We start from the raw sequence: 27304 nt of genomic DNA on the forward strand, positions 1-27304 counted from the left end.
TCGGTCTTGCCTTCCCTTTTAAGTGTCACCTCTCTGTTGTATTTGGGAAGGTGTGATGGCAGAAAGAGATGGCTTGTCCCCATGTGGTCCAGAGCTCCCCATCTGACCACCACTCTTCCAACCGGGTGTTTCCCCATGTCCTGCCAGGGGCCACTCCTCACTCCACTATTGGCCACAACTTGGAGGAACCCATGGGCTGCAGTCCCTGTGGCACAATAAGGCTAGTCCTTTAGAAGCCTTTGCAGAGGAGGTAAAAACTGGGCAGATCACACCTCTCTTTGTGGCCCTATCTCCTCTCTGGAGAGAGGTTGAGGGTGGGACATTAATCCCATCATGAGGTTTCCACCCTCGTGACCTGATTACCTCCCACACCCTGTCTCCAGATACCATTACACTGGGGGTTACATTGGGGAATTTCAACAGTCCATAGCAGGCAGCTAACCTTGGAAAAACCTAATTTCAAGTGAATTTAGTTTTCACGAGTTGTAAATTGATGTAAATTGAAACATTGAAAACAGGATCTGAGCATGTGCAGTCTGGGCTAAGAGAAACATTTGAAGCTTTCTGCCCTGATGGATGGATGTTCTCGGAGTACATGTACAAGTTGCAACAGCGGTTCATTTTGAAATCTGTTCCCTTTTTTGGCTTAATACTGCTGTGGAGAATTTTTTAAACATTTAAAATTATTTCATATGAACTAAAATGTTGGTGGCGCTCTCTGCAGGCTGCCAAAAGCCACTGAGTGATGAGAAGGGCAGCAGCTTAAAGGGCTCGGCGTGAGAATGGCTACAACGAATTCCATTTTGTCTGTGTAACAGCACATCTTGCAGGCATGAATTAACCACTCTGGGTGCCGCTGTCTTCCTTTTCTTTTTAATGGTTATGTTTTTATCAGGTTCCTACTCACCAACCTGAAAAGGGTGTTTTGATTATTGGCTGATATTACTATCTGATGGAATATCAACCAGCCATTGAATTAGCCGTTCAGATTACTGTGTTGTGCCCTTAGAAAACTGTCAGAGTGGGGACTAAAAGAAAATTCATAAATTCAGTTTTTCTATTAAATAGATCTATGTCCTCTTGAGAATTTGTGTTTGTTGGGGTTTTTTGCCTGCAGGGAAGAAGGAATTCATGTATTTTTCTAGGATTAATGGTTAGCTATTTGTGGAGCTGATAAAAACTTTTTGGGGATACTGGATAAATCTTAATTTTATCTTTATTGTTAGGTTTTTTGATAGGCTGAATGACTACTTGTGAATATTCTTGACTCAGGCAGCATTTGAGTCAACTTTCTCACCTCAATTCCAGATACTTCATATGAGACTAGTCAGAAGCTGAACTGGAATGCTTCAGATTATTTCCCATACGACATTCATAAACAAAGAAAACTTTTCTCAATGACAAGCATTTTAAAGTTTGGATTATCACTTAAAATAATTTGTCCACATATCATAAAATATCTTCCTTATAAAAAAGTATAGGAACAGTGTTGGTTATGCCAACCATTACTGAATAGTATCTGTCTGTTGCCATCTTTAAACTAGAAGTCATTACTCTGCTCAACCCTCACAGTTCATATCTAACCCATGAGCAAGTGTGTGGACCCTACCGTAACATGTATCCAAGAAGCAACCGCTTCTCATTACTTCCACTGTAGTACAGTGTAGGAGTGAAGGTTGACGGCTGGCATCAGCTCTGGGTTTGAATTCTGCATCTTCTGCGTACGAGCTGTGAGCCCTTGGGCAAGTTCATCTCCACCTCAGTTTTTTCATGTATAAAATGAGAATAATAATAGTGACCCTTGTTACATGCACTGTAGGTACAGCTTTTGAGCTGCGGCTGACAATGGTAAGTGCTTAATGATTATTAGCTATTACTGTTGTTATTATCATCATTAATTATCATACAATCTAAGTCCAACTCGCCGTTCAAAGTGAACTTTATAAGGTAGACATCAGATCATGTGACTTTCCTGCTGAGAAGCCTCCAGTAGTTTGCAGTTAACTCAGAGAAAACCCAGAGGCCTTACTGTATCCCGGCCCTGCGCGATGTGTCTCTTCTAGTCCTCTGACCTCGTCCCCAGCCGTTCTCTGCCGTCCCCCACTCTAGGCGCAGAGCGCTTTGTTCTTGCTGGAGCTCTTCCCTGCTCTGTCCTGCCCCACCCCAAATCATCTTCATTGCCTTATCCTGGCGCTGTATTCATATCTCTCTCCACAAGTAGTGCCATAAGGACAGGGATGTCACCTTCTTCTTGCGTCCTTGGATTGCCAGCACCTAGAGCAGTGCCTGGTACGGGTAGTTGCTTGATAGGTGTGTGTCTGTTGAATGGATGAAGGAATGGAACAAGTGGTCACTCCTAATGCTTTGTGTGCTTTCCAATGTATAAAATGAAAAGCTTGCACAAAGATTGTCACAGTAAAGTTAGCTTCAGTTAGAACCATTGGAAGTTTCTGTGGAGTTTCGTGAACCTGGTGAAGGGAAAGAAAACCATGAACTGGGAGTGAAAATACTGGGTCCTGGTTCTCATTCCGTTTCTGCCACTAAAGATTGCCTGGCTTTCTGAGATTGCTTTCTCATCTGTAAACACGGGGAATGCTGGGTCTCTGCAAAGCAGGGCTCGGAGAGGCTGCTCAGTTGAAGAAGAGGAAAAAGGGGTGACTGGGAGGCACCCTGAGCCCCTCACTTTAACTAGAGCAATGTTGTTTGTATTTCCTTTATGTATTGCGGTTTCATGTGAAATTTGGTTGGAAAAAAGGAGTCTGCTTTTAGAAAGTTTAAAAACCACTGAATTAGAAGAGCACTAAGGTTACTTTTAGCTCAATAATTCTGATTCTGGTAGCTTAACTATTTAAAGGATGTTGTTTCTTCATCATTCTCTGCTCCTTCCCCTCCCAAAGAAAAGCTCATTGAATATTTTTACTCTATTTTTGCACTTGTTCATATTGTTTCCAGTGAATCTCTGTCAATAGTTCCTTTTATTTATTTTATTTTTTAAAGATTGGCACCTGAGCTAACATCTGTTGCCAATCTTTTTTTCCTTCTTCTTTCCCTCACAGCCCCCCAGTACATAGTTGTATATTCTAGTTGTGGGTCCTTCTAGTTGTGGCATGTGGGACACCACCTCAGCATGGCTTGATGAGTGGTGCCATGTCTGTGCGTGGGATCCGAACCAGCGAAACCCTGGGTCACCGAATCGGAGTCTGCTAACTTAACCACTCGGTCACGGGCTGGCCCCAGCAGTTGCTTTTAAATACAAATCAATAAATCCCAGAAAACTTTACCACTTTTTGAATTCTTCAATGTAAAAATCCTTTTTTAAAATGTCTTAAGAACAATTATGAAATGTGGATAAATAACAAAATTATCATCACCAAGACTGTGAGCGACATGAAAACAGAAGCCTGTCTGCCTGTTCACTGCGCACGTGCTCATTGCTTAGCACAGTGCCCCAAGCAGAGCTTACTCAGGAAAGATTTGTGAGATGAATGGGTGGGTGGATATTTGAAGAGAGCAACAGCTTACAAAGTGAGAATATATTATTTTGTAATAACAGGTGCAAAACATATATCTTAAACCATAGAATTTTTATAAGTGAAATTTGTTGTTTTTTCAAGATATTATTTGGGTATCCAAATTGTCAGAGATCATCTTAAACACTGTTTACTAAATTGCCGATTTATCGCACCCTCCTTTAATTCCTCATTGATTTTCTGATGTGGGTTATTTAAAATATAAAACTCAAAGTATCCAAAATTATTTTCTCTTTCTTTTTTTATTCTTTTTCTCTTTTTTTGCATTTAAAGTTAGGATCCTTTTAGAATGTTAACTTTGAAATAGAGCCATACTATTTCTTTTTATCCTGAAGTTATACTGTGGCCTGTACTTAAGATAATAATAAACTATTTGGGGACAACTTTGAGACCACAGTTGGCCATCAATTGAATTTTAAATTTGGTAGACCTACTTGAAGTTGATAGGAAAAGCTTTACAGAGTTCTCAAAACCATTTCAGTTGAGGTAGGCTAATGTGAAAGTAATGTAATGGTAAGACACTGAATTACTGACCTGTAGGATTGTTTTAGGAATAGAAATGAGAATATCAGCCTTGGCTTCTTGAAAAAGTATGTAACAATATGTCTTAACAAAATATAAGAATCCTACGTTACACAGTTGTGTGAACTTTACTCATAAGGTTATAAGATGTTCCCACCTTCATAGTGCCTAATAAGATTTTGTGTTTTAGTATGTTTTAATATCAGATTCTCTAAAAAATACTTTCCTAAGCCACTAAAATTGTGTGGTGTGTATGTAGGTGTATTCATGTGTATGAGTGCACATATGAAGAATATGCAGTTATTCCTAATGTCATTCTTAATATTTGGTACTATTTACTCATGTATTTGTGTTACTTATGCATGTATCTTTCCCTTTAGGTAAAGAAGATGAATTTCCAAAGAAACCTTTGGGACAACTTCCACCTGAATGTCAGTCTGCTGGCATTAGTCACCTGAGCAATGGACAAAGAAGTGTTGGCAAGTCAAGTCCTCATATGAGCAGCAGACAAGAAAGTGGCTCATCACCTCACAAAAAACAGGAGCATTCCCCTCACCATCAAAGCAGAATTGGTACGCCGGAAAGAGTAAGGCAGCTAAGACGGAAATCGGCGGACGAGGATAGCAAAAAGCTTAAAGAAGAGGCCAATTTTCAAAGAAAACTTCCATCAGGTCCACAAGACAATTCCAGGCAATATAATCATGCAGCTGCTAACCAAAATAGCAATGCCACTTCAAATATCAGGAAGGAATTTGTGCCCAAATGGAATAAACCGTCAGATATTTCAACTAGTGAAAAAACTGCCAAATACGCCGTTGAAGGCAAAGGTAGATCAGCACACCCCACGCTTACAGTCACCATCCCTAGTTCTGCTGATGCTCGGATGTCCAATGTAAGGCAAAAGATGAAGGTTTGGGATGCTGATGAAGGGAAACGTGGTTCTAATGCATCACAGTATGATAATGTACCTGAAAATGAAAATGGCACTTCTATCGAAGAGGCTCTGGAAAGGGCTTACTCTCAAAGTCCCAGGAATATTGTTTACTCTCACAGTCCAAGAAAGCACGCTGAGCCAAGTTCTAGTCCATCAAAAATACCAAACAAGTTTACTTTTAAAGTGCAGCCTCCAAGTTATGCAAAATATCCATCTCACCTAGATGGGGAAGACGGCGGGACCGTGCATCCGCCATCTTATAGTAATCCTCCTGTTTACCATGGAAATTCTCCCAAACACATCCCTACTGCTAACAGCAGCTTTGTGTCTCCACAACTTACCCCTGGGACCCAAATGAATCCTTCCAGGAGGCCTTATGGTTCTACTCTTTCGATCGATAGTTCTCCAGAAAAATCTTACAGCCGCCCAGCTCCCCTTGTACTACCTTCTAGTCGAATAGAAGTTCTCCCTGTTGATATTGGTGCTGGGGGATATTCGGGCAATTCAGGGTCACCAAAGAATGGAAAATTCATCATTCCTCCAGTGGATTATTTGCCAGATAACAGAAAACGATCAGAAGTGAGTTACGCATACAGACCTGAGATGCATGGACAGTCGTGGACTCGAGATCCTAACCGTAGCCACTTAAGCAATTTACCAAAATATTCTGCCTTTCAGCATGTCTCCTTTCAGGACCGTAACCTCCCAGCGGTTTCGGTCGATAGTCCAGTGCGGTATAGAACTTCACCAGCTTTAGAAGATGCCAGTTCCTCCGGGTATCAATATTCAGGGCCCTCGTCTCCAGCGTATCACTACAGAAATCGGGACGGGCTCTCTATTCAAGAATCAGTATTGCTGTGAGAATTCATCTGTACTTGCTAAAGACAAAAGAGTAGAAATTGTATGAAACCCATGTTGCTATGTTTATAATTGCCAAAGCAGTATTTTATACTATTGTAAACAACTCGCAGAGTTTTAATAAGACTATGCGGAAGTGTTTCCATCCCCACGTAGATGCTGCTTAAGATGAGCATTTAAATTGTGTCATCACTGAACCTGTTAAAAGGAATTTAACATGGAAACATAGCAATAGCATTTAGGGATGCACGCACAATAATTCATCACTCAGTTTCATTGATATCTTTCTCCAAAACCTGAACATTTTTACTCTATTAGCCCATTCCATTTTGAGTAATGTTACAAAGCACTGAAAAACTTTCTGTGTAGAATAGATATTTTCAAGGCTATATGTGGTGTATGTGTCTTTAACAGATATTATAGGCATCTGTGCATACACATTTGAACACAGAACTAAAGAAACATTTAAAAACTACTTTTAATCTAGATCCATGGAATAATTTATTATTCTTTTTCTTAACTTGTTTTTTAGTCGTTTTTTTCCTTATATTTTTAACCCAGGTCCTAAACTGACTTCAGAGTTTGCCCTAACTTAATTCAGCATCTCACAGAGTGCTCATCATTTTTGTTCAATAGCTGCCATTTTCTTTCAATCTGAAAATTAAAGACATTGGAGAGAAAGGCTAACCACTTAACGGTGCTTAAAATTTGGGGCAGTTAAAGTAAGCTGATGGCCACAGGTGCCGCGCTCTCCGTATCTGTGTACACGAAATCGGTTTTAATGCATTTGTGCTCTTTGTTCTGGCCTGACTTGTGCAAAGCTCAGAGCAGAATGTTCTTTGCCAGATGCAAAGGAAATGCTATAATACACTCTCCAGTGGATGCCAGCAGGAGAAGTTGCAAGTTGCTGATCACCAAGCACTCACACGGGGCAGCAGAACAAACTCCTTTGAAATTCATTTGAAAGCAGAATTAACAATATGGTGACTTCTTACTTCTGCCCCTCAAATTCCTGCAGGGCCTCCCCACAAAGGGCCCCGGGTGGTCATTTACATGATCTTTTCCCGGCACTCTTTTCTTTCAAGAATGTAGTCGATGGATATTGCTGCACTTAGGCCATTAAATTATGAGTATGTAAAATTGTAGAGATGATCCTAATTATTAGGAGTCGGAAAAAAATTTAAGTGTGACTTTTACACTTTCAAAAGTCTTTTCTTTTTCAGTGAAAAACAATTCAGGTTTATGGTAAAAAATTAGCAATGTCTTTAAATATATTCTGTTACACTACAATTACTAAAACACTGACAAAGTTTTGGGCATTCCAAGAAAGTCTGACTTTGTGTTTAATTGGAGAGCTTGTCTTCAACAGGACTTTGCTCACATTTGAATAGTAGAGTAGAAAACCTACCATGGATGGCTCTTCTTGTTGCAAGTTGCAGCTTGAAGCTTTCAAGGTACAGAAGTCTGTCTTTTAAAATGAGAGTAACATTTGTTTAGCTAGTGAATGTGACTATTTTTTATGTATATAATGAGTCTAATGTAATTGTAATCAACTCGGTAATGATGTTATTAAATGGCAAAGGAAATGCAGTGTCTGAGCGGCCAGGCGCTCCGCTGCAGCTCCAGCGAAGTCCTGCTCGCACCAGGCTCTTGATGCAGAGCGTGCAGGAGCTTGGAAATACATGTGTATAAAATGTAGCTGAGGAGAGTAATTCCAATTTTTAAACCATGATTCTGTGACTTGTAATAAACCAAGCTGTATAATTTAGTTTATGATAGCAGCATCTGGGCTGCTCCAAAATATATATATCAACAGTGGTAAATACTGTAGATTTATATATATATATATATATATGCAAAATATATATATCACACACTATTTTCTTATGTCATCTATGACATTTTTTATCTGTATACTTTTTTTGATGTGATTATTTTTAACATGCTAAAAGTAATAATTATATTTTGCTTTGTGTCTTTTATGTGCTTTTTCATATGGCAGAAGTGCTGCATCTGTCGTGCTCCTAAAGCTAATTCTGTTCTAACGGGGTAGACCCTGCCCGTGTTGGCCTACGTGACTCGATCAGATCACAGTTCTGTGTTGTATGCTTTATTCATTTCCAGTAGGACTGTATTTAGAACATCACCTTTCCTTTATTTAATCTGCCATTACTAATAGCAATAAGGTATTATTGCCGGTCTTCCCCATTATAAAATGTAGTTCTCTGTTAGTTTTAAAGTGGGAAAATTTAATTTGAAGTGATTTTGCCACCATACACTCTTTCAAATTTATCTTTTAATAAAAGATAAAGAGTGACATAATGATAAAAGACGGGATGTACTGGTAAAGTGGGTAAACTATGTTTATGGAAACATCTGCGGTGAGGATTTCCATGGCGTGGAGACTGATTTACTCTGTGGCTGCGTGTCCGTGGAGGAAATGGTTTGCCATTATTAAGTCTGTTCTTCGTAGCTGTTTTGCCTAAGACACTAAGCACTTTGGTATAGTTTTTAGTTTTTAATATTTAGTTTGAAAAGTTAAAGAAACTGGACCCAGAGTCTCAAAGGGTTTTGACTCTTTGATGCTTATGTTTCTTATAGGATTTAAAAAAAATAGACAGCTTTTTAAAGCTTGGAGACAGAGTGTATATATGTTTGTAAAATCAGGTATCAGAGTATTGTAGGGGAGGAAAAATGTTTTTTCCTTCTACCCTCCTAGGTTCTCCGGCCCTGTAAGTTGGATTGATGAAACACAGATTCACAGGAGACCAACAGAAGTTCATTAGCATGTGCATTGTGCATTCACATGGTACCCAGTGATGAGCCACTTGGAGGCAGGTAGACTTGGGGCCTACATAACTAACTTAGTAGGGAGAAGCGGGGAGAGAAAGACACTTGTGGAGAAGCAGGACTTTTTGGAAAAGAGAAGTGAGCCCTTGGGAGGGTAGATGGGAGACCTGATAGTTGTGACAGTGTCCGGGTGTGGGGCCAGAAGAGGAGATGAGAGCTAAACTGGGAGGGGATTTATGACAATTGAGGTCTGTCAGGAAGCTCTGCTTTTAGGCAGAGAAGGCATTTCAGAAACTCAAAAGCCTTCAGCTTGAAATTATTCTTAGGCCAGAGTGGCACATTTTGGGGTGGCATGTCCTAATGCCCTGCAGCATCGATGATCGAATGTTTCTGGAAAGAACAAAAAGAGCTCCAATCAATAGGGCATTTCTGGAGAAGAAGAGTAGATGTTTGCAGGATGCGATGTGATTGTTTTAACTTTTTTCGTTTTAGGAAGATTCTAATACGACATTTTATGTCCTACTCAGTGTAACTGTAAAATTGAGTTTCATATTTGAAGCCTTTCACATCTCTCCCTCGGGGCCCATTTCATGCCAACACAAGACAGTACCTAGTCAGTGCTTTGCTGAGATCTCTTTTCTTTTCATTTTCATGATTAGAGAAAAAAATTCCATGTCCACAAATAGGGATTTATTCACAGAGGACCTACAGTTTACTGTTCTGGAAATGTTCTCTCAGTTATCTTCTAGACTCACACCTTTATTTTAGTATGTGCTTGGTTGTGGGTTAACTTTATGGTTTTGCAGTCTGTTTTTTTGTTTTAATTGTCCTTTAATGGATTTTAAATGTCCATTTCTAATATAGATATTAATGCTTATTGACCAGGTGGTTTTAATAAGTCCAACTTTACTTTTACATTGACCCAAGGTATTGAGAATAGGAAGAAAGGATTCCATTTAACATATATTGATAAATTGTACTTTGAGAAGGATTTTCAGTTATGCATAAATCTAAGTGTAACTGCCACCATTTTATAAATAAGAACACTGAGAAATATAGGAACAAATTTGAGATTTCATAGGACGGATCATGACCTTTGCTGCTCTTTAGAATTATCTGGGGAACTTTTGAAAAATGTTTTCTTGGTTCCCCCCCTCAGCCACGTAAATCAGAATCTCTGGGGTGGAACCCGGGTAATTGTATTTTTTTTCCCCTTCAATCAGTTAAGCTCTTTTAAAAGTAAAATCCAGGGCCAGCCCAGTGGCGCAGCGGTTAAGTGCACACGTTCTGCTTCAGCGGCCCAGGGTTCACCGGTTTGAATCTTGGGCACAGACGTGGCACCACTTGGCACGCCATGCTGTGGCAGGCATCCTACATATAAAGTAGAGAAAGATGGGCATGGATGTTAGCTCAGGGCCAGTCTCCCTCAGCAAAACGAGGAGGATTGGCAGATGTTAGCTCAGGGCTAGTCTTCCTCAAAAAATAAATAAATAAATAAAATAAAAATAAAATCCCTCTAAAGTTGATTATCTTATATTCCTACTATGAGCCTCCTCAAAAATTCTTAATAGATCAGTTCCATTCTTTAGAAACTCTCATTTCAAGTAAGTTAGGAAAAATTCCACTGGAAAGATTCGCATTACCTGCCGTCTCTGTAAATTTGGATGGACTACTGACAGTTGTACAAAGTATAAGTGGCATAAAATGGAAGGTAGTGTGACCCTGTACTTTATCTCATTACTGCTTACAGTAGTTCTTCAAAATATGTAGAACCTTATTAAGAGTTCCATTTTCCTAGACAACTTCTGTCATTTTCCGTAAGTGACATGTTAACAAAAGGCCGAAGCTGTTTAAAAGCCTAAGTGCATCTTCCCCTCGTGAGGAGCTGAGAAAATGCTGCGTAGTCTGGTGGTTCACTTGACCATCAACATTTTAACTTGCTCCCACAGTGTCCTAGATGTCCTGGGGACTGTGCTAGGCTCCGCTGCAAGACAGGGGGCATGTTCTGTAATCCGTGTGTCAGTTCAATGTTGGAGATAGGCACAGTGATTCTTACAGGCACGCGAAGGCCACAGCTCGAGAGGGTCAGGGACGGCATGCGGGGAGCTGTCTCAGCCCAGCCCTAGAGGATTAGTAGAGCAGACGGACAAAGGGAGGGGAAGGGGCGCTTTCCAGAGAGGGCATGGCGTGAGCAGCTGCGGGGTCTGAGTGGGCAAGTCTACCGCTTTGATGTGTATGGTGTATGTGAGGTGGGGGTGGGGGTCCACACCACAGGAGACGAGGTCAGAGGTCAGGGAGGGCCTCCTGTGCCATTGAGCTGGAGGCTGCAGAGGCTCCGTGAGGGAACCAGCCTGGAGGAAGTTAGGAAGACTGCGGCAAGTGTTCTAAGAGCTGCTACAGAGCTTAAGGCCAGGGAAGAAGTTAGGAAGAAAAGGTGATTCACCTGAGAACTAATGACGAAGTAAAATTGGCAAGGCTTGATAATTGGTTGAATGTAATCATACAATAAGAAAAGCAGCTAACGTTACTGAATGCTTACTATGTGTCTGGCATTGTGCTAAGCATTGTACCTGTATTAACTCATTCGATTCTCACAATGCAGTGTGTCCTACTATGATTCCCAGTTTATGGATGAGAAAACTAAGGCACAGACAGTTGCAGTAACATGCCCACACCTCAGAGGTGATAGAGCCACGACCTGGATCCAAGCGGGCTGGATCTAGAGCCTGTGCTTCCCTTCCCTCCCCAACTCTGACGATTTTAGGGAGGTAGAATTTACCTACCATAAAATGCACCCGTTTAAGTATGCACTTAAAGGACTTTTTAGTAAATTTACAAAGTTGTGCCACCATTACAACACCTTTTTAGAACATTTCCACCACCTCGAAAAGATCTCTTTTGCCGTTTACCATCAATTTCCATTCCCGCCCCCAGCCTCAGGCAACCACTAATCTACTTTCCACCTTTCTGATTTGCTTTCCTGGACATTTCATATAAATGGCATCAGATAATGTGTGTTCTTTGCATCTGGCTTCTTTCACACTTGGCGTCATGTTTCTGAGGTTCATCCATGACGTAGCCTGTATCCATGGTGACTTTCCTTTTTATCGCTGAGTAGTAGTCCATGGGATGGCTCTGCCACCTTTTGTTCATTCACACACCAGTTAAAGACGTTGGGCTGTTTCCCCATGCTGCTGTGACCATTGGGGTGCAAGTCTTTGTGTGGATGTGTTTTCTTTCCCCTTGGGTCTATATCTAGGAGTGCTATTGTGGGCTTTTATGCTAATAACTTTTTAAGAAACTGCCAAGGGTCTGCACCTCATTCCCACCAGCAGTGTATGAGGGTTCTGACTTCTCCACATTTCGCGGACATTTGTTATTTTGTATTTTTTTATTATAGCCTTTCTAGTGGGTGTGAAGTGATATCGCATTGTGGCTTTGATTTGCATTTCTCTGATAGCTAATGATGTTGAGCATCTTTTCATATGCCTATGGGCCATTCATATATCTTCTTTAGCAAAATGTCTGTTCAGATCTTTTGCTCAGTTTTTAATTGGGTGGTTTTCTTATTTTTGAATAGTATGAGTTCTTAATGTATTCTGGATACAAGTCCTTTGCAAGACACATGATTTACAAATGTTTCCTCTCGGTCTGTGACTTGTCTTTTCAGTTTCGTAATGGTGTCTTTTGAAGTACAAATGTTTTTAATTTTAATGAAATCCAATTTATGAGTGTTTTCTTTATGGATCATGCTTTTAGTATTATATCTCTGCCTAACCCAGGGTCACAAAGGATTTTCTCCTGTATTTTATTCTAGAAGTTTTATAGTTTTGACTCTTACATATGGGTCTATGAGCCATTTTGAATTAATTTTTGTATATCTTGTGAAGTAAGGATCTAAATTATGTGGATATCCAGTGGTCTCAGCACCATGTGTTAAAAAGATATGCTTTCCACAATTGAAATGCCTTGGTGCCTCTGTTAAAAATCATGGACCATATATATAAAGGTTTAAGTTTTCAATCAGGAAGTGTACCTCCTCCAACTTTGTTCTTTTTCAAATTGTTTTGGCTCTTTTGGGTCCTTTGCATTTCTATATAAATTTTAGGATCGGCTTGTCAGTTTCTGCAAAAAAGAAAAATCCTGCTGCGATTTTGATAGTGTTGTTTTGAATCTATGGATCCATTTGGGAGGAATTACCATTTTAACATTGTTGACTCTTCCAATCCATAAACAGAGAATGTCCGTTTATTTTGGTCTTTAATTTCTCTCAGCAAGTTTTGTAGTTTTAGTATATGTCTTGCACTTTTATGTTAAAATTATTCCTGAGTATTTTATTTTTCTTGCTCTTGTGAAGAGAATTCTTTTCTTCAGAGCCTGTGTGCTTAAACATCACGTTGTACTGTTGAGGGCAGAGGATGGGTCAAGGTCGATTTCTGCAATTCCCAGGTTGGGAGGGAGTGTGGATAGTGGGGCTACCATCTGATAAAAAGAAGTCAGGAGGAGGAGCAGGTTTAGGTTTAATGAGAAAATGACCTTTTGACAGGTCGAATATGAGGAATTAGGGGATTGACAGATGGTGCTGTCGGATAGGCAGCTGGCAATTCCAGAGAGATTTGGGACTTGCCAGCACATAGGAGGTAAAGCCACGGGAGAGTACTTGCCGAGGGAGAAGATGAGCAAGCTAAGGAGGGGGAGAGCCCAGGGGATCACTGACATTTCAGAGGTGCCAGAGGGAAAGGAGTGCATGAAGTAAGTACAGTCGTGGCCTAGTTCCGCCACATCTGGTTGAAGACTGAGCTTCAGATTCCGACTGACTCGAGTTTGAACTTTGCCTCAGTGGGCCAGCCACTGTTCTTGGTCCTGGTGAAATCGTGATGTAACAAGACAACAACCCCTGTCCTATGGAGCTTGTGCTCTGATCCACTTCCTCGTCTATAAAGTGAAGATTGTAGGATTTCTGTAGTATTCATGGGGTTGTGAGGATTAAATGAGTGAATTGGTGTAAAGTGTTCAGCACAGCGTCATCACACGGTGATCATTTGGAATGTTAGCCATGATCATGTCACCACAGTGCTAGGCTTTAGTGACCAAGAGGGTGTGGACCTTGACTTCCTGGAGCTGACAGTGTAGTGAGGAGCATGGAGATAAACAGTACAGTTACACAGGACGCACAAAAGGGAGAGCACGGAAGGCGACGCGAGGAGACGGTGCCCTGGCTGGCGGAGTGGGAGTTCCAGGAAGGAGGAGACGAGCAGCAGCGTCAAGTGCAGCAGGATGGGCCAGGGACATCCTGTAGGTTGCTGTCATCCGCTGTCGTTCCTAGAGCCACAGTCAGATGGCGGTGGTTGCAGGCACAAGTGGGAGGTGATGCGGCTCTCTCCAGAGGCTCAGACGAAAGGGATGGCCCTTACTGAATGGCAGCTGGAGGGTGGGGTGGGTGAGGGAGACGTGATTCAGACGTAGCATATGTGCGAAAGATGGGGGGTTAACTTCTCTTGTAAACGGGAATCAGCAATGAACTGCAGCCCCCAAAATGCTAAATCAGTCTTGAGTGAATTAATAAGCTCTGCCACAAATCCATGGTGTGACTTCGGGCAGGTCGCTGGGCCTCTCTGGGAACTGGGTTTTCTGATCTCTCAACTCTAGAGGTGGGAAGGGGACTTTGAAAAGGTTGTGCCCCAAACTCTTAAGGGGAGGCTGCCCTGACACGAGGCCTATTTGTCTGCCTTGTGCTAGCTACTGTGCCAAGTGCTTGGAGAACAAGGGTGGGCACAGGCCCAAGGGACCCTGGTCTCCTGGAGTGGGGAAGGCGGAAATTAATTATGCAGTTCCCGACACAAATGAATACCCGCATTGTGGCAAGGACCAGGAGTGAGGAGGATCCGGTGCAGTCAGCACCTGTAACAGTGACACACACGAAGATGAAGCTCACGAGAAAAGATGTGGCTTGAATTGGACGTGCAGGGGAAGGAGCCATGACCATGAGCAGAGGGAACCGGCTCATAGCTGCCCCCATGGGGGATGGGGGATGGGGCAGCTCTCACAGTACAGCCGGGAGCAAAGGCAGCAGAGTAGCAAGTACTGAGACAAATGACTCAAGCTCTTACCCTGGAAACAATGTTGTTATCAACCGTTATCTGTACCCATGAATAACACTGTCAGTGGAGGCACCTCTGAAAAGGAAGGACAATGAGGGCCCTGGACATGTGCCCTCTGGAGGCCATCAAACCTGCACTGTAGTCTGAGTTCGCCACTTAGAGCAGTGTGACATTGGGCAAATCACATTCCCTTTCTGAGCCTCCCTTTCTCAGCTATGAAATGTGGACATTAGAGTTAGAAGGGATAGTAGAGATGACCTAAGACAGTGGGTCTCAGCCGTGGCTGCAAATGAGAATCACTCGGGAAGCTGCCAAACCACTGATGCCCAGGCCATCCCCTGGCCAACGAAGTCAGAATCTCGGGCTGGGCCGGGAAGTGGGGTTTGGTTTGGTTTTAAGTTAAACAGTATACAGTCCGACATTTCGTGACTCTATAATCCATCCCTTAGAACCTAACTGTGGAATGCAATTGAACAGGAATATACTGCAATCAGAGCCTTGGGCTTGAAACATGGGAAGCCACGAATGACCTGCCTCTGTTAACGAATGATGTGTTTTGACCACACAGCAAGAAGGGAGGTGTCACTCTCTCCACCCCTATTTCTTTTGTCTTCTAGCTCCCGTATCATTTTCCCATTACTATCTGGAAACCACCTTAAAATCCTATTGGGGGATTTTCGTTTAGAGGGTGTGACTGGTATCATGGAAAGACCACAGGCCTGAAAACAAACTTGGAGTATCAGCTCTCCCACTAACCTTGCTGGGCCTCAGTCTCCTGAGTAAAATCGGGAAAATGAGGCTTCCCTGCAAGGTTGCTCTGAAGAGTGACTGAGATACTGTGCATGTGGCACAGTGCCTGGGACTTAGCTGCTCCACGAATGTAAATGGGGAGGGCCAGGGCTCATATTCATATTCAAGAACCTTTATTTCCTTTTAGACTTGTAACCCCAAATGGAAGGTGGGCAAAGAATAGTAAAAGAAAATGTACAGATAGAGAAGTACAAAGCAGGGGCTGGGCCCGTGGCAGAGTGGTTAAGTCCAGCACGCTCCACTTCAGCAGCCTGGGTGTGCAGGTTTGGATCCCAGGCACGGACCTACACCACTCATCAAGCCGTGCTGTGGTGGCGACGCCCATACAAAACAGAGGAAGATTGGCCACAGATGTTAGCTCAGGGGAATCTTCCTTAAGCAAAAAAAGAGGAGGATGGGCAACAGATGTTAGAGCATACCCTCCTCACCGAAAAAAAAAAAAAGTACAGGCAGTTAAACATATTCACAGATTCTACATCCCCAGTAATTAGAGAAATTGAAATGGAAACAGTGATTGGCAAAAAGAATGTTCATATCCTGTTCGAGGAAAATTACCTTCCAAAAATGTACCACCTACCGGTATCAGCATTTATATGTTGTATTCTTGGGTCCAGAAATACTGCTATAAACAGAAAGACAAGTGGAAAAAGAAACATGTACAAGGATGTTTGTTGCACCATTGTTTGTAATAGAGAAAAGTTGGAAATAACCTGAATATCCATCAACAGAGGATAGGATAAGTTACGGCGTAACCACATAAAAGAGTACTGTTCACCCATTAAAAGTGTGGAGGTAGCTTTATGTGAATTGACGTGGAAAGATGGCGGATTGATTGCTGAGTGTAAAAGCTACAGAACAGTATTCACATAGCCCTCGGTGGGCTTTCCAGCTCCTCCTTGGCCTCAGACCAGCCTTGAAGCAGGACTCAGCGTTGCAGTGTTGAAGGTCACAGGTGGGATGGGGAAGGGTTTAGGAACCACAGGCTGTCAAGGAAGTTCTGTTTGCACAAAGACTTTGAAGCCTTTTAGGACAGACGGGGAAGAAGGTTTATGATGGGCAGGCACTCCAGATTAAGAAATAGCCGCCGTGAAATAAGCCAGGGAGGTGAGGAAGAGCAAAGAGCCCTAAGGGGGTGGGGTCCCAGGTAGGTAGGAATAGGAGGTGGGAGGGAAGCCAAACACATACTCCCCACTTGGGCCCCTGGTTAGGTTTTAGCCAAGAATGAGTATGACAGGGCTTTGGGTGGAACTCAGCAAAAGCTGGTCCTCGATGCAGAGTGGAGGCCATTCCCTCCCATTGGACCATCTTGTTCCCCTTACTCTTCTTTCGGTTGGGGGAGGAAGGAAGGACAAGAAAATCAGAGAGGTTCCTGGGGACAGCCGCAAAAGACCGCGGGTGGTCCCAGGCCAGGAGCCCTGAGACCAGGGACATGAAATAGAAGCCACACCCTGACTGCGTGAGGCTGGTGTGGCCTGGGGATGAAAGGGCGCTCTCTTATTTTTGTTATTGAAGCTGAAGGTCAAACTGATGCCCAGTGAATGAAAGTTAGAAAAGCAATAATAATAACTTTTTTGAAAGGCAGATATCTCAGAAAATGAAGACCGGGAAATATGGGCGAAGTCAGATGCCTCATTCTCTCTTCCTGCAGAAGAAGTCGATGTTGGACTAAAGGCTTCTCTTTAAAAGCCCATCTGGGAAGCTAACCTTTTCATCTCTGGCCGTCCCTGACCAGAAACAGTGGCAGGTGTTTACTGATACCAGAAAGGGGCGGGGGAGGTTTTACACCTGGGCTTGTCCCATCTTCGTAAAGTCACTGGGCGCTCCATCAGTCTGGGATAGCCTATTGCTTTAGATTTCATATCAGTAAAACGTTCTCCAAGATCTGAGGCACTGTCAGAGTTGTCCATTTTTATTTTGTCAAATACGTTTATTTAAAGAAAAATATCTTAAATATTATAACACACTTGACAATGAAGAAAGAGCATAACCTCAGAAAAATGGACAGTCCTTTAAGCTGAATATAGTTACCCTTTTAAAAAATCCACTATATTGACCTTTTCGTAAAACCCCCTCATTACAGGCTGGTGAAAACTCTGTCCGGCTCGGGCCTGGTGCTCGCATCAGCACTTCAAGGCCACCGAATTAGTGTTTGAAGACCAGATGATCTGATTAGATTATGTGGTTTGTAGAAAATTAAATTCTTTGGCCAAACCAGATGCTAAGCTTCTGTCCAGAACTGATATGCTATTAGAAGTCCTGGAAACTAATAAATGTACCATAACTATTAATTTATAGATAGGTTGTTGGCAAATAACCTCAGAGAGAGAATCCAGGCTTGAAACAGCTTTTGTGACACCAGATGGAGTGTGTGAGTTTAATCAGAGTCCTGGGAAGGGATCTGTACAGTGTATTAAAAAAATCCACTGTCATCTATGAGTGAAGTCTGAGATATACTGAGAAAAGTATAGGAAAGTAGAACCTAACTGAAGCCGATTCAAGAAACGATGACTCATGCAAGGATCTAGATGTTCTTTCAGGATGAAGTGTGTTGGTATGAAGCAGAGACAACTCACCTATCCAGAATCTGGTCACCTGGCAGTTTTACCTGAGGACAAAGAGGCCAGAAGGTACCCAGCCAACCAAGCAAATGTCCCACAGTTCGGGTGGCCGAGCTGAACCTCAAGAACACCCCAAGTCCGGAAGGCTCACTTATGTCCCCCATGTCTCAAACCAGCAGTCCCTAAAGCTCTCCGCATTTTGTGACGGGCAGTTTACAGATGAAGAGCCGAGCCCAGAATGGCCCAGTGACTTGACCTTGGGCAAAGGACCCAATGTCATCTTTCCCCACTGCTGCCCCACCTGCAGCAGACTGCGTCAGCAAATGCACAGGTAGGAAGGTGAACCCCATGTGCACCCCCTGCCTGCAGTGGACAGACCTCAGCCTGAGAGGGAGAGAAGAGACTAGAAACCTGGTTACGTGTACAACCATCCAAACAATGAACCCAAGTGCAAATATTCAAGAAAGGACTTTTGGGTCCACTTGATATGGGTGAAAAGAGCTCAAAATGTAAAGCTTAACTGCATGACTGTGTTGATTGGTCTGTGTGGTGATGTTCCCAGGTCACTCGTCTGTTCATTCATGTTACACAGTGTTATCGGATGTCTGCTGGGTGCCCATGCATATCCATCAGAATAAAGTCACACTTTGCTACATTCCCAATTAAAAAACCAAAAACCCTAGTTGAAGTCTTCAGTAACACTTGCCTGGATTATTGTCATAACTTTCTACTCAACCTTACAATCTCAAATCGTACCTTTAAAGCCCAACTTGGATTATGTCATTTTCCTGCTTAAAAACCTTCAGTGGCTCCCCATGGCCATCAAATTAAATACCCATTGCTCAGCCCGGCTGTCAAGGCTGTCCAGGACATATGCCATGAACTTCCTTCGCAGCAGGGGTTTCCTGTCTGTGCTTTCTGGGGCCCCCGGGCCTCCTTGGAAATGACTCGGACGGTGGATTTGGGAGTAGCAAAGTTGGGTGTTTGTGTGAAAATAAGTAAGGGGCTCTGCTGGCATAAGAGATCAGCAAAGAGCCACAGCTGGACTCTGAGCTTTGTGGGTTGCAGGTTTCAAGAGCTTGATCAATGTTCCAAACTCCAGACCACCGTGCACTGGGGAGAGCACCTTCCACTGTACCCGTAAGGTACATCACCTACCAGGCAACATTACAAAGCAGGGTTTGCCTTTAGTGTCCCCCGCACCCTTCCTGTCTATTCTCTATAGCTCTGTACCCGCCTCCCATATCAAGACTCTTACCACCTGGCATCACTTGTCTTGCAAACCCCAGATCATGTTTATATTTAAATGAGGGTGTCAAATGTCAGTTACAGGTCTCTATCTAGTAGCTTGGATTTTTCGTAGACCTCGCTCTTCCTCCAGTTTCAAGTTACACAGAACTTTTTAGGGAAGGCTTCATTTTAACTGGAAGTTGGACTGTACCATCTATTACCCAGGTCCCTAATTCTTAAACTTTAAAGTGCATACAAATGACCTGGGGATCTTGCTAAAATGCGGATTTGGTTTCGTAGATCTGCAGTTTGCTCTGAGACTCTCTACTCCTTATAAGCTCCCAGGTGATGGTGATGCTGCTCGACTGGGCACCACGCTGTGAGTAACAAGGATCGAGGCTGGCTTCCTTGATGAGCAGTCAGGAAGAAGCTCAAGTTCCCAAGGGCCAGCCCTCCGTCACACCCACACCAGACACCCAAGCAGCTTCCTGGGGCCACAGGCAGCTGCCAGTCGGGCTCATGAAGCACATGGAGGTTTGCCTCTGCAGAGCTACGGGCATAAATGAGATGGCTCTATGTCTTCATCCTCCAGTCTCTGCAGAATTCGTTTGTTTCACAGGCCTAGACCCTTTGAAGGTGCTAGCCTGGCTGTTGGAGATGATGCTTCTCATCTCAGAAGGCAATTCAGCAAGTTCTTGAGGGAAAAGGGTAAACCTTTGGAGGTTTCCCGGAGCAGCTTCCAGCAAGTGGAGGGAGTGCCTGTGGACATTTTCTCCTTATCACATTGTTTCTCTTCCTATCACGCGTGCAGCTAGGCCAAACCATTTTAGCAGCGGTTCTCGGGTGGATGACACCCACTCCTCATTTACTTCCATGTGTGTGTTTCTACGGGAAAGGAGGATAATGAAATTTAGCTTAACCAAGCTGTAGGTTGGAAGTTATAACCCACCTAATTTCCTAATTAAGCTATCAATTAAGACTGTGTCTATGCCACCTGCTATGCCTGGGCCTCGTGCCATGTGGTAGATGCCAACTCTGACAAACCCATCCCTACAGAACCCAGAGCTCCTGACACGTTTGTTTCCAGTAAATCTTTACTCATTGTCTCCTGCCTTCCCCCGTGGCTTTCTCCGAAAGTATTTTTTGAAGTCCACGTGGAGACAGGTTGCCCAACCCATTTGTCACGCGTATGGGGTTACGGAATGTTGGACTTTGCCAGGTGACTTCATCTGGGCCTTTTGAGGGCTACAGCTTCCCCACAGAACATTTGTGTTGACATTTTGGTGCAGGAGCCAACCACCTTTCTTGCCTCAGAGTCCCTGAGCTTCACCCCAGGGAGAGGCATAAGGTATAGAGACCAGAGAGGAAGAGAAAATGGAGTCAAAGACACAGGGGAAACGAGTGCCTTCTGAAGGCAAGAGCCATTGCAAATTTACCTTTGTAACCTAGATGGATGTTCGCTAAGCATTTGTTGAATGAATAAATGAGTGAAAACAAGAAAAGCAAGAAGGAAAAAACTATCATATATGACACATGGGGTCACCACCAAATACCTTAGTTTCTTTCCTGTTTTCCCACCAATTACTCAAAATGCTCTTGACTTAAACACACTGGGGGCCTGTGGAGACATCTATGATGTTGCCCCCCTGAGAAGGTGAAGAGTCACTCATTTCCTGGGGCTGTGGCGGGTTCTCGGCTGTAGAGCAGTCGACTCCTCCAGGTTGTGGAGCTCATGAGTCTGGTCCATAGCAGAGCCTGGACTAGAACCCATATCCTGTGACCCCTGACCCAACATGCTTTCTAATCTGTCAAGCTGTTGACGCATCCAGGAAATCAGTACCACCCATGTTTACCCCACTGTGAGCGAGCAGTGGTAGTGGATTAACTCAGAGACCTGCCACTGACCGTACTGAAAGGCCCCCCTAAGAACTAGGGTCCCAGGAAGACTTGACCTCTTCACCTTGGGCAAATGTCTTTATCCAAAGAGGTTAACTCTGCCCCCATTTATAAATGAGGATGACGCCTAAAATTTGCAGAGGTGGGAGCCACTTGCTAAGGGTGACTCCACTGTCCCCGTACCAAATGAAAGATGAAGGGGAAAGGTACGCAGAGGGTACCATACTTCCCTTCCCGCTGAGGAAGTACAAATGGTCTCTCCATTGTAGTGTAGAAACCAAGCAAGGGTCCACACATTATCAGCTTGGATTTTTTTCTAGGTCCTTTGAGGCAAAGAGGTAGTGCACTGAATTCCCTTCCCTCCCTCCTTCCCTTCCGCCAGTGAACAGTTACTGAGCATTTGCCTGCATTGGGCACTGGGAACACAGCAGTGTGCAACGCACCCCAAACCCTCATGGAGCTGACATTCCGGTGGGGAAACCAACAAGGCAAAGTCAATACATAGCAGGGGAGCTGGAGAGGAGGGCTGCGGGAAAAATTAGAGCATGGGGGAGGGAGAGAGAATGTGGGGAGGGGTTGCGATTTTAATTAGGATGGTCAGTGAAGACCTCCTGGAGAAGTCAACCTTTGAGAATGGACTGGAAGGAGGTGAGGGAGCAAGGAAGATATCCGGAGAAGAGTCTCAGACAGAAGGAATAGCAATGTTCTGAGGCAGGAGTGTGCTTGAAGACAACAGGAAGACCAACGACGGAAACCATTGGAGGATTCTGAGCAAAGAAGGTGATGTGACTTCTGTTTAAACACAATTCTCCTGGCTGCTGGTTGACAGCCAGTCACGGGGGTGTGGAGGGCGGAGGGCAGCGGGCAGAGGACTTGGCGCATCTTGGCTGTAAACTGAAGGGAAGTGATGAGAGCTCGGACAGGGTCAGAGAAGTGAGGGGTGAGAAGTGGTCCCTTCTGAATCTATTTTGAATATGAAACGAAAAGCTCTGAGTTGGGTGTGGGATGTGAGAGAAGGAAAGGAGACAGGGACAGCTCCAGGTTTTGGGTTTTTTTTTTTTTAGCTGAGTAACTCAAAGGATGATGTGCCGTCAACCGGAGTGGGGGAAATGGAGGAGGAGCAGAGGGGCTGTGAAGAGCTCAGCACTGGGCATATGAAACTTGCAATAAAATGTAATAAGAATAAGCAGAGCCTACATTTATTGAGCTCTTCCTGTATGTCAGGCCCTGGGCGAAGCATCTTATATATGTTGTTCCATTTAATCCTCACAACAGCACTATTGCTTTCCCTATTTTAGAGATAAGAAAATTGGTAGTGGTGCCCATTCACAGCCTTACAAGACCTCATGCAACAAAAAATAAATCTACCCGGTTTAATTTTTCTGTCCTGACCGCACAATGTCCTGGCTGGTATGGGCTCATCACGGCATCGATGAAGATATGAGTTTTCTCCTGGCTCCTACTGAACGGTGAGGGATTATCAGCTTTGTTCTGCTCCTGGAGCCTCATGGACGCCCCATGAACACACGAGTGAGTGAGAGAGCGGGCGTGTGGAACCGGTCAGCGCCAGCCACACGCCTGCAGCTGGCAGTGCTGCTCTCCTGCGAGGGGCGAAGCAAGGACTGTGGCCTCGGGCTGTGCCCAGGAGTGGGGTATGTCCATCTGCCAGGCACATGGTAGGGAGGGCTGAGCCGGACAACCCAGGAGAACGGAGTGTTCAAGCTTAGCAACCAAGTGGCCAACTGGGCTTCATAACTAGAAGCCTCCAAAATAGAAAACAGGAGTCAGCACGTGGGAAAAAGGTGTGAGCAGTGTGAAGCAAGGTGTGAATGTGGGGGGTGGGGTGGGTCGTTCAAGGCTACGGCTGTGAGAGCAGGTGTCCTTCGTATGGGACCCTTACTAGCTGGAAAATTCTTCAACAGCCCAACGGTGTGTGCTGAGAAAAAGAGAAGTACAAAGGGCTCCAGTTGTACCCCATTTAAGAAGTATATTAGTTATCTATTGCTGAGTAACAAATCACCCCAAAACTTAGCGGCTTAAAACAGCTGTGATAATTTATTACCTGTCACAGTCCAGGGGCAGCTGGGGACATCTCAAAGGCTTCTTCACTCCCACGTGTGGCACCTGGGCTGGAACAGCTGGAGCTCCTCGCCCTCGGGCACTTCTCTCTGTGTCGTCTCTGCTCGTGGTCTTTCCAGCTTGGTGTCTTCAGCAGAGGAACCCTTCCTACCTGGCAGCTCAGGGGTCCAAAGCTGTGTGGCCCCAGAGAGAGAGACAAGCAGGAGGAAGCTGCACCCCTTTCCTGACCCAGGCTCGGGGGATGGGCAGCCATCCCTCCTGCTACAATCTGTCAGGAGCAGGTGCCCACAGCTGGCCCTTATTCACCAAAAGGGGATCAGGCTACACCTTTTTCTGGGCAGTGTATCCAAGAATTTGCTGGATGTTTTATAACCACACAGAAGCCTGTGACATAGTCTGGGGACCTCCTAATTATACCCCGTGTCAATGGAAAGTCTCTTGGTGGCTGGCAGTAATTGTTGGCCCTGTGGGGGGATGCTGTGACATGGAGAGAAGTAGCTGAATTTTCTGAGACTAAGTATTATGTCTATGTGGTCACCAGGAAAACCCCCAGGCCTGGAAACATTTTTCCTGTGACTCAGGAGGGCGTATATCAGAGTATATAAAATAGTAATCCCACGGGGATGCAAAATAGTATTGAAAAGGCAGGAAATAGTAAGGCGATTGAAAGTAGACAAGAAAGCAGAGGCATTGAGTTTGATGTGCCTTTGATTTGTGAAACAAGAGCAGAAATCCTACGTCTTTGAAAGACAGTAGTATTCCAGACTGACTGGAGTAGCCAGTTGCCTCCATGTCTGTTAAAACCAATAGCGAGCCGAGTCCTGGCACAGCTCGACCTCTCTCTCTATTGACCCCAGTGTCCATGGCATTTGGGGTCCCATGCGTGGAAATTGGGCTATAGATAATTGTTTTGTTAGAGGGTCATGGGGCACCTTGGTGAATTCAAATGTACTTCAAGCAGTACATTCTAAAGCCTCCTGTAAGGACATTGACTGCACCATGGGATGTTTGCCTGACACCAGCTAATTAGGAAAACCCATTCTGGGCCTGGCATGGGTGAGCCCAGGGAAGGATAACTGGTGTCACTGTGGCTGGTGTGCTGGAGTCCCCCATTATAACTCGTGGTCTCCTTACACTTGATTGAGTTTATTCCACACACAGACTTTCGCTAAAGGCCACCATGTCCCAGCGTGCTAGGCAAGTGCCAAAATGTAGTGGCACTAACAGCTGGAGGTCTTCTCTTCTGTGGCTACACAATTAAAGAGGAGCCTGAGTTTCACCGGAGGCAATTCCTTGGGCCTTTTGGCGAGGTCTGCAGATGGGTCCCGGCACCTCCATTGCAGGGTCAAGTTGGGTTGGTGAAGACTCACTGGCACTGGGGCCGTTTCCACTTTGGGTCAAGCATTATGGCCCGACTTCTCCCAGGCTGGCCAGGGTCCTGTAGGTTAGACCCCAGGTGAGCAGTTCTGAGCATGTGATGGGTGGAATGTGGTTTGGCCAAGGTTGCAAGTGTTCTGCAAAAATAAATGAATAAGCAAATAAATAAAAAGAGAGAGAAACAGAGAGTAAGCAAATAAATTTGGAAAACTGAATTCAATAAAAGTAAGTTGTTTTTCGCTTTTTTTTTTTTTAAAGATTTTATTATTTCATTTTTCTCCCCAAAGCCCCCCGGTACATAGTTGTATATTCTTCGTTGTGGGTTCTTCTAGTTGTGGCATGTGGGACGCTGCCTCAGCATGGTCTGATAAGCAGTGCCATGTCCGCGCCCAGGATTCGAACCAACGAAACACTGGGCTGCCTGCAGCGGAGCGCGCGAACTTAACCACTCGGCCACGGGGCCAGCCCGTTTTTTGCTTTTTTTTTAAAAAAACAGGATTTCTCAGAGCCTTTACTATACAACCATGCATTGTGAATGACCAAAAGGATATGTAGCATTTTCTATACTTCATTTGACTGTGGGAACCATTTTCTTGTGATTGCCTCTGGGTGACTCAGTATTCCAGTGACAACTTGGGGATGTGCTCTCCTAGACCTAAGCTACTTAAAGTGTGACCCCTGGATTGGTAGGCTGCAGAAATTGAGAGTGTAGGGGAGGAAGACATTTCCTCTACCAGCTCTGGGTCCTTCTGGCCAGAAAACAAATTAAATTCACATGAGACAGAATAACAGGAGAAAGTTAAACAAAGCTTTATAACATGTCTACATGGGAGAGGCTCAGGCAAACTAAGCAACTTACGAAAAGGGCAGAAGTTCTCATCTTAACTACCACCCTCAGCTAAAGACAAAGGAGGATGTTGGGGGTGGGGGGAGTCAGTTAAGGGAGGTTACCAGACAAGTACAGTAAACAAGAGTCAGGTTATTATGCAGACTTGAGTCCTCGCCTTCTGCATTGATAAGAGTTTCTAGAGATAAGGTCATCCCCCTTCTTCCTGGTACAGAGAGGGGGACACAATTACAGATGGAGATTTCCTTTACAAATGTAAATGTCTCTTAACAGAGGGTAAGGAAATTCTACTTTTCAGAGTTTCTTTCCTGTCTGCAGTTTTTAAAAGTAACCGGCCCAAAATAATCCTCATGCCAAAGAGACATATCTTGGGATGGCCAATTCCAGTCCCCCACAAGAGTAAGCAGTTAGAAACTTTTATAGCAATTGGATAGAGTAATTTTTATGTCTGTTGAGCCTAATAACAAAGTCGTGGGGTTTATATTTTGTGTTTCATTGTTGTATTAATTTCATGTTCTTAGCAATTAATTTTCTTGATGCTTTGCACAAAATATCCATCTGCGTGCAGCACACTGAAATTTTTAAGAACCAGTCCTTCCCCTCATAATTTGAGAGTGTCCCAGCTAACATCAAACCCCCCATCAGATCTTTCTAGCATCAGATCAAGAGCACAAAGATCATCCCAGACGGACTCCTGACGGCCTTCCAGCATCCCCACCCCACACAGGGCAGCCGGCCCTGCCTGTTATCATTTCTTCCGGCACCTGTAATTTTCTAGTCGGAGTGCAGAGTCTCAGACCCAGGTGTCCCCAGTGGTCCATCCACTCCTTGGTCCGGAACGAGGAGCCACAGGATGCCACCTTGTCCAAAGAGAAGTTCAGGAGGAGAAAGAAGGCGACAGCCGTCACCCGGCACCATCCACCCGCCACGTGCAGCCACGCTCACGTGTCGGTCTCCCTCTGCCCTTGAGAATATGCTGACAGCTCTTTGAAAGCTTAAGAAAGTATGACAGGCTTTCAGGAATGGTGACGTCCCACCAGGGGACGGAGGCGTGGGAGGATTTAAGCAGCTCCCGCCACACAATGCTTGGCTTTTGTTCTCCTAATTGCACTGGTCATGTGAGGTTCCCCCCACCCAGCTTTCTGAAGTGTTCTCCAATAGAGGACTTCAGTCTTTTAGAAACAGTAATTTGTCTAACAATGGCAATTGCTTTAATTGGTAGATCCTTCTCGCCCACCTCCTCTTAGGACGTGAGTCATGTTCTGATCTATTGCGTTTCTCCAAATCAACGAGCATTATTTCCTCTTTATACCTATTAATGGGCATTATAGGAGGGGAGTCAAAAAGCCTCCAAAAGTCACTACTTTTCAGTCTATTATAATTACAAGTAATTTTTCTTTGTTTCCAGGTAATGGTAGATAATCAGCTTTATGTATAGAAAATATGCCCATTGTGTGTGGCTGGGCTCCCCACGAAGGCCTTTTACAGAGATTAGAATCCTCACCTTCACCGCCCCGCTGGCCCCCATCTCCTCACACAAGCCTTCTGCTCCCCGCACAATGGATGTGACGCTCACGTTTCTGAGGGCCTCGTGTTGTTATTAAGTGACAGTAGTTACCCCTGCACAGAGCCCTTTGGCCCCAAATAGCCACATTCTTTAGATTGGTTCTTTTAACTGCTTGACATGCCCCAGGAAGTAGGTAAAATATAGCCTTCACTTTGTGTGTGAAGGGGGCCACACTGAAGGAACCACACGGCCATGGTGGGGCTCA

At 44.3% G+C, this 27304-nt stretch overlaps 1 protein-coding gene and 1 long non-coding RNA gene across 12 annotated transcripts in view; one reads left to right on the forward strand and one right to left on the reverse strand.

Moving 5' to 3' along the window:
- USP6NL (USP6 N-terminal like) overlaps positions 1-7802 on the forward strand; it is a 254559-nt gene extending 246757 nt beyond the window's left edge. For all 11 annotated transcript variants that reach the window (XM_070501182.1, XM_070501188.1, XM_044761880.2 and 8 more), the window contains one exon: positions 4433-7802. In XM_070501182.1, the coding sequence (XP_070357283.1) occupies positions 4433-5847 (1415 nt within the window). In that variant the 3' untranslated portion in view covers positions 5848-7802. The remainder of the gene's footprint in view (positions 1-4432) is intronic.
- Positions 7803-8163: 361 nt separating this feature from the next.
- LOC139042517 (uncharacterized) lies at positions 8164-26616 on the reverse strand. The gene is made up of 3 exons (XR_011499308.1): positions 26297-26616; positions 23292-24822; positions 8164-20218 (listed from the first exon to the last, which is right to left on the reverse strand). It is a non-coding gene; the product is annotated as an uncharacterized lncRNA (long non-coding RNA).
- Positions 26617-27304: the final 688 nt, after the last annotated feature.

Source organism: Equus asinus, chromosome 29, assembly GCF_041296235.1.
Source record: "Equus asinus isolate D_3611 breed Donkey chromosome 29, EquAss-T2T_v2, whole genome shotgun sequence".
NCBI lineage: Eukaryota > Metazoa > Chordata > Mammalia > Perissodactyla > Equidae > Equus > Equus asinus.